This window comes from Diceros bicornis, chromosome 5, assembly GCF_020826845.1.
Source record: "Diceros bicornis minor isolate mBicDic1 chromosome 5, mDicBic1.mat.cur, whole genome shotgun sequence".
NCBI classification, from domain to species: domain Eukaryota; kingdom Metazoa; phylum Chordata; class Mammalia; order Perissodactyla; family Rhinocerotidae; genus Diceros; species Diceros bicornis.
Genome location: NC_080744.1, coordinates 13113527 through 13123722, shown reverse-complemented (window position 1 = coordinate 13123722; position 10196 = coordinate 13113527). Strand labels below are relative to the sequence as shown.

The 10196-nt window shown below is 56.4% G+C and overlaps 1 protein-coding gene across 1 annotated transcript; it reads right to left on the bottom strand.

Annotated features, from left to right (window-relative positions):
• Positions 1-6610: 6610 nt before the first annotated feature.
• On the bottom strand, positions 6611-9414 carry NKX2-1 (NK2 homeobox 1). The gene is made up of 3 exons (XM_058540363.1): positions 9338-9414; positions 8282-8667; positions 6611-7344 (listed from the first exon to the last, which is right to left on the bottom strand). The coding sequence occupies exons 1-3, from the start codon at positions 9412-9414 to the stop codon at positions 6611-6613; spliced, it is 1197 nt and encodes a 398-aa protein (XP_058396346.1).
• Positions 9415-10196: the final 782 nt, after the last annotated feature.

The following is a 10196-nucleotide window of genomic DNA, read 5'->3' as shown; positions in this document are numbered from 1 at the left end:
CTCAAGGCACCGTCGAGTAGCCAGGTGGGGAGAGAGGTTTAATCCTCTGTGGCTTCAGAGTCTCCTCTGAAAAAGCCTGTCACTGCAAGTCTGTTTAGAAACTTGGTGCTCTGGGGGTGCCTACGGAAACCCTAACTGTGCAAGATTCGCTGTATACACAGGTATAGCCAGATGTGTTAAACCATTGACCTGGTCTCCTAGGTTAGAACAGAGCGAGCAGCCAGCTCAGAGGAACCAGCTCTCAGTCCTTTTCGTGTCATTACGGTAATTCGCAGGTTTACATCTGCGCGCGCACACTCAGCCGTGTGTGTGCCGGGAGATCAGGTATATCAGTAGCACGCGGACCAAATAAACCCTTGTTCTCCTAGAGCTTTGGACACCTTGGAGCAGCAGCATTGGGAGGAAGAATGCTAGGCAGGGTGGAGGCCCTGCCGTTCTGGGTGATTTTTCACAGACTGGCTCCAGGGCATAGCAACTGGGGAAGGGTACCCGAGGACACTTTTCATGGCCTGACATCTTTGATTTTGTAGAAACGACATTATCAGCAATCACCAAAACCCCTAGAAATGCAATGTTTAACACTCCACTAACAGCCTAGTGTTACTGACAATTCCATCCAGCAATCGAAGACAGAATTCTGGGAAATGTACAAAATAGGGGGAGGGAGGAGGAAAAATTTGTCTTTTCTTATTGTGGGACTACACTCAGACCTGCCCTCTTATTTCCACTACTCTGTGAAGGCCAGAAACATTTCCACTTGCTTTTGTTAGCTGGCAGTAGTGTTCATACTAACGATTTCTGTTAGCGGATAACATAGGTACAGCAAATGACAACAATTTTTGTTATACATTGCTTCAAGAAGTGTCATCTACAGCTGTGTATCTAAGGCAATAAGTTCATTTTCTTTAAGAATAAATTTTAATATTTCCCCAAAACATAATTAGTTCTCCAGCGTTTCACATGAAAATAAATTAATATTCTAATTTAAAGTGGGCAAAACCAAAGAAAGTTTCTTTTACTTGATTTTTTAAAGGGAAGCTCAGTTTCCTGTGACATCTGAATTGAGATAATGAAAGCAGTCAACTCTCTCGCATCTAACAGGTTCTATAAGATCCCTTACTAAGAGAATTCTATATTAAAATTCTTTCTTTTTAAATATCTTATAAAATAGATACATAAGATAGATACATATGTGCTATACTTCTATAATACATACACAGACAGGTGTCTGTATGCAACCACATATACCTACATACAAAGTGGGCAGAATCAGATGTGAACATTGTGTTGGAGGAAACAGTCCTCTTTAACAAGGCCTATTGCCTGCAATTTTTTTAACGTTTTTTTCTATTTCAAGCAGAGCACTAACAGTGATCAATTTATATTGCAGTGTCCTGCAAATAACTAAAAAAGAAATAAAATAGGAAGATGGATTTAAATCTCACCCTTTCCAAAACTTTGTTACAACTCATAATAACTAAGACAATAAATGTTTAGAAAGCAGAGACCAAATGGGAAACATCAAACAAGAAGCCTGGGCCATGTTTAGATGCCCTCCAAGTAGAGCATTAGGTCACTATCAGAGGGAAATGCAGCCAGCCACTTCAGCAGTGGCTTCAGATGAAGCAGAAGCTGTGCTGTCAAGTTGCTGAGCCTTCTCTTCCTCCTTTCCTTTGAGAATCATCAAGGAAAGTTCAGAAACACAACTACATGGGGAGGGGGACACGCAGACCCTAGCCCTCCCCTTCAATCTAGCATTCTTTCCTTTACTCCCATCCATACCCCATTCCTCCAGCCGCTTGGTGGACAAACTCAGAGGGACGAGCTCACCACAGAGGGTGATTGGCGATAGGACACTCCTTCCAGAAACCACTGGCGGAAGGGGCACCAGAAAACTTTTTATGATCCAAGTTGAGCCAGGAGCCCAAACTGGGCCCCCCAGAGGGTGGCCTGAAGCTGCAAGAATACCATTGCACAACCACAAACACACCAGCCAGGAGGGCAGAGAGGGCCAGAGGAAGTGGGTGTCCAGCATCTCCTAATAGGGACCTGGCTGAGCAAGGAAAACATTCAGCCTCATGCCTCCCAATACTCAAGTCTGTCACTTTCCTTCCATTCTAAAAGAAGCCACATTTGAAACAAACAAGCCAGCAAACCATGCCTAAGAGCCATATCATCTCAGATTCGCATTTCCCAACAGGCTTCTAGTTCTCCACAAATAATATCGGTGCTCACTCTGCTCCCGAGCTCTAGTAAAGAGGGTGGGGTGGGTGGGCGATGTCTAGAGAGACTGGAGACATTCGATCAGAATTCAAGGCAGCTTCTCACAACTCTCTTGTTTATAGAAAATGAATGTCTGCCTGGCTTGCTTTTAGTTCAGGAAAGGGGTCAGCCTTTATCAGCACAGTTCACACAGATCCTGGATTTTTTCCACCGTTATCTTAAATTGACCCGCTTTTAAGATAAAGACATAATAGAGAAAGCATTGACCTTACCTGGTCCCTAATGAGTTGGAAGTCAGAAAACCCCGCTCTCATTTCCTCTTATCTCGGGTCGCCTGAGAAGAGACTCGCGCTACCTTTTGTGCTCGCGCCTGGAGATAGCCCCTCACCGCCGCCCCGACGCGGTGAGCGCGCCGAAGAGTGTGCGGCCTCTCAAGTCTGAGAATTCTCCCCCGGGGTCTCAACATCCGAGACCTCGATGCCAGACTTAGGCCTAGCCCTGCCCTAGGAAGATTAAAAATCTCTTGGAAGGGTCCCGAGCAAGTCTTGCCCTTTGAATGGCCAAGCCCTGAGCAGCGAGAAGGGCTGCCTTCTGCGGGGCCCTCGGAGCGGAGCGCGGGGCCTCCCTCGCCTCTAGGAGTAAGTGCCCTGAGCGTTTCTCGCGCAGTCGGCTCGGCCTGGCTCTGATTTCACTCGCGGGCCCCAAGCTACTTCCCACCGGGCCAGCCCCTATCTCAGAGCTGCCGCCCCGGCTGCTGAGGCATTCTCTAACCCCACCCGCCTCCTGGCCGTGGGGACTACAGCTGTGCCCGCTTGTGCCGCTGTTGGGGGCGGCGGCAGCCCGGGCTCCCGTCTCCCCTGCTCAGAGCATCTCTGTCCTGCTCTTCTCGCCACCCCTGAAGCCGGCCCAGTTCCTGGCCTTGCCAGCTGAGAGGGCTGCTTCCTGCCTCTCCGACCCACAGCTCGGGGTTCCCAGGCTGGGGCGGGGGTGGGGAGCCGCTTTGGGATGCTAAACATCAAACAAGCCAAGCCTGGGGTTTCAGGCCCCGAAGCCACTAGAGCCGCTCTCCAGGGCTCTCGAGAAAGTCCTCATGTTTACATGGCAGGAGTGGGGGTGGGGGAGAGGAGGAAGGGGAGATGCTGTCTGCAAAATCTGCCCCACTCCCCGCAGCCGTCGGGGCCTAGGGATGGGTGGGGTGCTTAGGCGGGGGCGCTCAGCTTCTGCCGGGTCTCGGGGCGAACTGTGCTGCCCCCACTCGTGGGGAAACTTCTGGCTCTTCCAGGCATTTCAGCGCCAGGTGCATCTCCAGAAGGCTGATTTCTCCTTAGGGGAGGCCAGAACCGACCCGGGCCAGAGAGGCTGGAGACCTAGGGGAGGTCCGACCGGGAGAGAACGACGATCTGCTTCGCAGAGGCTGACCGGGATGTGGGGGTGGGGGGTATCCCCAGGCTGCGGTCTTTCACTGCGCCCAGAGCGCGTCTATTTCGCTATCAAGACGCTTCCAATCGCGTTCCAAGGCCGCTTCCTGCAGCTACAACATTCTCCCGGCCAGGAGCGAGAGCTGGTGAACCCCGCGTGGTGGATGGAGAGAAGCGGCCAAGGCCCTGTTTGTCTCCGTCCGGTCCGCAGACACGGCTGAATTCACCTTTCCCCGGGACAAGTAAACAGACTTCAAATTAAGCCGGCTCTGAACGGTGAGGGGAAGAATGTATTTGACAGAAACCCCATCTAGTGCAAGGGTGACAAGGCCGAGAGTACCAGAGCCCACTAAAATTGTGACTCTCAGGACCCGGCTCCCGGCTAGGATGAGTGGGGGGCAGCCGCCCTGGCCACTGTGGGCAGCGCCCGCGGCACCCTCCCACCCCGCCCAGACTTGTGCTGGGCATGGGGCTGGTGAGCGGAGGCTCCCACTCCACGGAATTGGAACCGTAGAGCCAGATATCTCCACTGCCCAGCCCCGGCCTGAATTGGGTGACTTCACCACCTACACACGCTGTCCTGGGATCACCGCCGCCCGTTCCAACGCAAGTGTTCAAACTTTCCGGGTTTTTGCTTGTTTTCTAAAATGTGAGGCCTGCTGACATTACCCCCAACCAGCACACTCTCTAGACACAACCAACCATCCTCTCGAAATCTCCGTGTCTCTTCTGGATATTGGGAATCGTATCCTAGCAGGCAGACAGGGGGAGGAAGCCCTCATTGACCCCTGTCCTAAGGCACCAGGGGAGAGGAACCCCCAGGAAGACAACAAAGAGGACCGCTGGTGTGGAGCAGGCCCTGGGGCCAGGTGATTTCCCCTACAAGTTTCTGGAAGGTGAGGGTGGAGGTGGGGGAAGAGAGAGATGGAGACAGAAAGAGATAAAGAAGAGAGGAAGAAAAGATAGAAAGAGGCAAGAAAGGAAAAAAAAGTTGAAACTCTGGGCGAGGAGTGTGTACATACCAAATATGAATCAATCCCCACAATCAAACACTTTCAGGCCTGGAGAAAAGTGCTGGGAGGGGCGTCCATCCACAGCCCACCCGCCACCTCTGGAGGTTCCTCAGAGGTGACACCGAAGGGGCAACAGCCATCTAGGGACTACGATTTCTCTCTGTCCACAGCCACCCCTTCCTCCTCCCCCCAACCCCCAGGGCAACCCTAAGTGTTCCCAGCCACATCTGGGCATCAGAGACCAGGAAATTAGAGGTAGGAAGAAAAGTCAAAGGTGAATTTTTTGCTGGGGGGGGGGGGCGTGGGGAGAGGTGGAGAGTTGGGACTAGAGAAAGATTCATTGCTAAAAAGATTTAGGAGCCCAGAGATGGAAACCGGTGGAACAAAAAGCTAAAGCTTGGCTCCCAAAGTCCTGCCAGGGTGTCCCCAGGCCAGCAGCCCAGTCAGACACCTCCCAAGGCCAGAGAGGCTGGAGAAGTTGGGGATCTGTGGCCAGCCCTGCACAAGGATAGCTGTTTTAGAGCAGAAATGAAACCGGTGACGACTTCCCCACTTTGGAAAACAGCCTCCCAGGGAATTCTGATTCTGACGAGACTCGGCCATGGATTAGAAATAAAGGATGGATGTTGAAATCTACAGGGGCAATCTTTTCAGTAAAAATGATCGCTCATGCAGGGTTATTTAAAACGGATGTCCTGGCTGACTGTTTCAGAACATTAGCTCAGCTGTATAAGACCACGGTAGATACTTCTGAGGTTTCAAAAAACAGAAGCCTGGCTCAGAAAACTAGTCCTTTGGTCTCTTTCTCCCTTTCCGTTCTAGTGGAAGAAGTTTAGCTTTCTCCTGTCTATTGCCAAGTCCCAGGACTGCTCAAGGTTTGCTTCTACTCAATTCGGAGGCAGAACAAAACTCCCTCTTCCCGTAGGGTGAGAACTCTGGGCCCAGCCTCCTTAGCTGGTTCAGGATCCTTTGAGCCCCTAAACAATTCGAATCCCATCAGGCTAATTCTGAGCTGCCTCCCTCAACCAAAAAAATGCCATTTAAAGCCAAATCAAAACCAAACAAAAGGTGGGTTTTTAATCAGAAAAAGAATCTTTTTAATTTGTATAATTTATTAGAAGCTTCTTAGGAACTATATTTAAGCCAGATATCTACATAAGTTACAACAGAAAAAGACTGACGCTGCAAATACCAAACTGCCAAATAATATACACAGATTTGTCAATGCCCATTAAAAAATATGATGGGCTGGGGCTGGGGACTATTGTTTTTTTTTTTTTTTTTTTTTACAACAAAATGTACAGATTACTAAAAACTAGGCGTTTTAGTCCAACTTTTGACAGCATTTTACAGCTACAAGTTCACATCAAACAGAAAACAATTTTAGCCAGGGCCGGTCCCGGCTGAGCCTGGGAGGCCAGGGGGCGCTGGGAGGGGGCATTTCCTTTGTGTCAGTGACAAGTGGGTTCTGTCGAAGAGTCTTTCCTCTTCCCAGCCCCCATCGCCCCTTCGAAAGAAATCCTGGTATTTACAAGAGAGTCCATTTTGCTGGCACAGTGTACCCAGAGTGAAGTTTGTGGTCTCTAGAGTCCAGAGCCATGTCAGCGTAGGGCGCTCTCCAAACCGTGCCCCGCCCGAGCGTGGGAAACCCATGTGAATCACCTAAAAGACACCCCCGAAGCTGATCTTGTTATGTCCTTCTCGGTTTAAAGACTCTTTAAAGAATTGGATTCGCTTGGTTGTTTTTATTCTTTTTTTAAAAAATCCCACAAATTTTAGGAAAAAAAAAAAAAAAGACGTCCAGCAGTTTGGCCTTGGTTTTTTCCCTTGTTCTAAACGGGAAAGGTTCTTAAGAAAAGTCGAAGCGCACGGAGCGGCGGCTGGTTGGCGGCGTGTGGCGGGCAGGAGGGGAAGCGATGAGGCAGCGCGCTGGGCTCGGCCCGGCCCGGCGTCCTCTCACCAGGTCCGACCGTATAGCAAAGTGGAACAGGACATGGTGCCGTAGTCCGAGCCCGCGGAGTTCAGGTGGGACAGGCTAGAGACCTGGCCCTGCAGCGCCGCGGGGCTGGCGGCGTGATGCGCCAGGTCCGGAGACTGGCCCGCGCTGCCCGGCTGGTGGCCCGGGTGTGCACCCAGACCCGGGCCCCCGCTGCCCACTGAGATCGCCGCCGCCGCCGCCTGCGCGGCCTGCGCCTGCTGCTGCGCCTGCTGCTGCGCGTGGCCTTGGAGGCTGGCGCCGCCCGGCGCGGGAGCGCCCGCCTGGCAGGGCTTGCCGTCTTTCACCAGGACCGGCACGGCCACGCGGCGCGGCGACTGCTGCTGCGGGCACCCGGAGCCCCCTCCGCCGCCGCCGCCGCCGCCGCCGCTGTCCTGCTGCAGTTGCTGCTGTGCCGCCTTGTCCTTGGCTTGGCGCTTCATCTTGTAGCGGTGGTTCTGGAACCAGATCTTGACCTGCGTGGGTGTAAGGTGGATCATGCTGGCCAGGTGCTCGCGCTCGGGCGCCGACAGGTACTTCTGTTGCTTGAAGCGTCGCTCCAGCTCGTACACCTGCGCCTGGGAGAAGAGCACCCGGCGCTTCCGGCGCGGTGCGCTTGGCAGCGGGGCCATGTTCTTGCTCACGTCCCCCAGCGAGCCCAGGCCGCCCATGCCGCTCATGTTCATGCCGCTCGCCGGGCCCATGAAGCGGGAGACTGTAAGCGACAAACGCACAGCGTCGGCCGGGGCCGGGGCCGGGCCAGGCCACCTCTGCCTTCCGCGCCCTTGGCCGGCCAGCCCGCCCCGACGGCGCCTTCCTCACCTAGGCCGTCTCCGCCCTGAGAGGCCCAGGCGCGGGGGATCGCCAGCGCCTGCCCCAGGCCGTGCTTTCGAGGGGTTTACTGGAGAGCACCCCGCCTCAACCCGGCTCCCTCCCTCAGTCTCAGCGCTCCACCCAAAAAGCACAGTGGAGAAAGGCCGCTCCTGTTTCTTTCGTGCTCAACCCCGGCCGGAGTCGCGGGGTTAGCGGGCCACATGCAGCGAACTGGGCCCAGGCCAGGAGCGGGGTTCCGACGGTAGACCCCAACTTCGGGAGCTTAGGAAAGGGAGATGTTCACTTTCGGAAGCTAGAGACCCCAGACGCTTTGCCTCTTGGCCGCTCTCTCCTGCCAGCCTCAGTGAGGGCACTGGCTCGGCCGGTTTACAGCCCTCTCTGGAGCCGCGCGCCCTCGCACTTGCCTAGACTGGAGAGAAGGCCGAGCCAGGCTCCCGAGCGTGCCCACCAGGGCAGCGTCCGCCAGGCCAGGCCGCGCCTCTAGGCGCCCAGCTCGCCCCGGCTCCCTTGATTAGGGGGGCGCCTCCCTCGGTACTCCGAGGTCTGCACGGAGCAGAGCTGCCGTGCGGCCGCATCTGGGAGACGCCGAATCCCAGCACCTGCCCGCAGGACGCCAGCGCTCCTGAGTGTCTCATCTTGGACGCCTCAGCCCAGCAGGGGGAAGAATCCCCAGCTCCCGCGCCCGACTCCCTGGCGCCGCTGCCGGGCCGCCCACCGAATGCCCAGCGCGCAGCCGGCGGGCGCAGCACCTCCCGGGCAGCTCTCCCCGCGCCTCCCGCGCTCAGCCCGCGGCCCCGCAGCGGGGCGGCCTCACTTACTCGCGGGGAAGCGCGGGTCTGGGTTGGCGCCGTACCATCCCGGGCCCGAGGCGCTGTTCCGCATGGTGTCCTGGTACGGCGGCAGCTCGCTCATGTTGCCCAGGTTGCCGTTGCAGTAGCCCCCCACGGCGGAGTGCGAGAGCTGGGGCACCCCCGCCGCCGTCATGTGGTAGGCGGCGGTGACGGCGCCGTGGTGCCCCACGGCGTGCTGCTGCATGGCCGCGGCCGGTGGTGCCGCCTGGCCCTGCCTGTAAGCCGCCAGCGGAGCCCCGAGGCCGCCGCCCTCCATGCCCACTTTCTTGTAGCTTTCCTCCAGGGGACTCAAGATGTCAGACACTGAGAACGGAGTCGTGTGCTTTGGACTCATCGACATGATTCGGCGGCGGCTGGAGGAGGAAGGAAGAGGAGGAAAAAAAAGGGAGAGGGGGAAGGCGAAGCCTCGCTGCTTTTTTTTTCTCCCTTTGCCAAATATTCTGATGTTACCTTAACGCCGATCTTGTTGGATGTACACGTAACCGAGTGGACCGAGTCCGCCTTAATTGGCTTGAGTGGAGGCTCGGGGGCTGCCTCGCGTTTGTTTTAGCCCGGCGCCAGGTTTTAGGCAGCCACCAGAGGCGGGGCGTAAGCGCTAAAGCAACAAGACAATAGAAGCCTACATCTTGCCCGAGATAATTAGCTTACATGCTGATGACAAGGTAAACACCTTTAAGTTTCACTTGTCAGGATTTTTAGGTCTCAAAGAGGGGGAGAGAGAGAGAGAGGCAGAGACGCGACCCAAAGCATTTCTTTCTCCCTCCCCCGGACACCCCCACCCCCATTTTTTGTGGGGTGCGGGTGGTGCGCGGGGGGAAGGCGGGGGAGGGAAAGGAGGAGGCAACCGAGAGAAGGGAGGGCAAGAGGTGGGGTGGGGAGTAGCCGAGGAGGAGGGATGGTGGGGAGGAAGGAAGGTGAATGCTGCTTTGCAACCAACTTGCGGAGTCACAAAGTGAACCACTTTCCAATTCGGTCGGGGTTCCCGGGAGGGGAGGGGGCCGAGGGACAGGGTGCGGGTTTCACCTGAGCCTGCTGGGGCTGCTCCTCCCTCCCGCTGCGGCCTCCCAGCCCCGCGCCTTCCCACCGCCTCCGGACCACATCGGGCTTCGCGGCGCCGAGCCCCAGTCGCCACCAAATGAGCTCGCCAGTCTGGGGACGAACCCTGGGGCCGCACTGTTGGTCTACGTGTCTGTCAGTCTGTCTGCCTCTTCTGCCGCCGTCAGAGGGACACCTCTGCTCCCCGCCCCCTTTTCCCCCTACCCGAGAGAGAATCCCAGCGGGCGGAGGGGGCGCTGAGCAGGGGATGGCTGCCGCCGAGAGGCTGTCCCAGATGCACGCGTCCTCCTCCCCCCAGCTCAGGGTCTTCTCAGAGGGCCAGGGGCCCCTGCATCAAGCCCACCCCCCAACCCACACGCGGCTCCCTTTCCCCACCCCCACCCCGGCCAAGGCAAGCACATCACTGGCCGCGGGAGCTGGGAGGCTGAGGGGGGGACTAACGCAAGGGGCTATCACTGAAGTCGCCCCACCTCGAACAAACCTGGTGTCCCCGACCCTTGCCCATCGCCCGGACACGCGGGGTCCTGGGGCTGGAGCTGACTTTCCGAGGACATCGCAGCCCCAGCACCCGAGCCCAGGGCCACGCTGTTTTCCCCTCTGATGCTTCAAGGGAGGGCGCGGGCAGAGAGCATCGTGAGTGCTCGCCCGCCTGTTGCCGGGCCGAACTGAGCCTGAACCCCGGCGGGACCAGCTGGCCAGGAGGGGGCCAATCCCGAGGCACGAGTGGCCCGGCGAGCGGGAGGCTGGGCTGAGGCTCCCCTCCGCCCGGAGCTCAGCCATGCAAAAGTGCACTTGCTTCCCCGGGAATAACCAAATATCTTTGTTT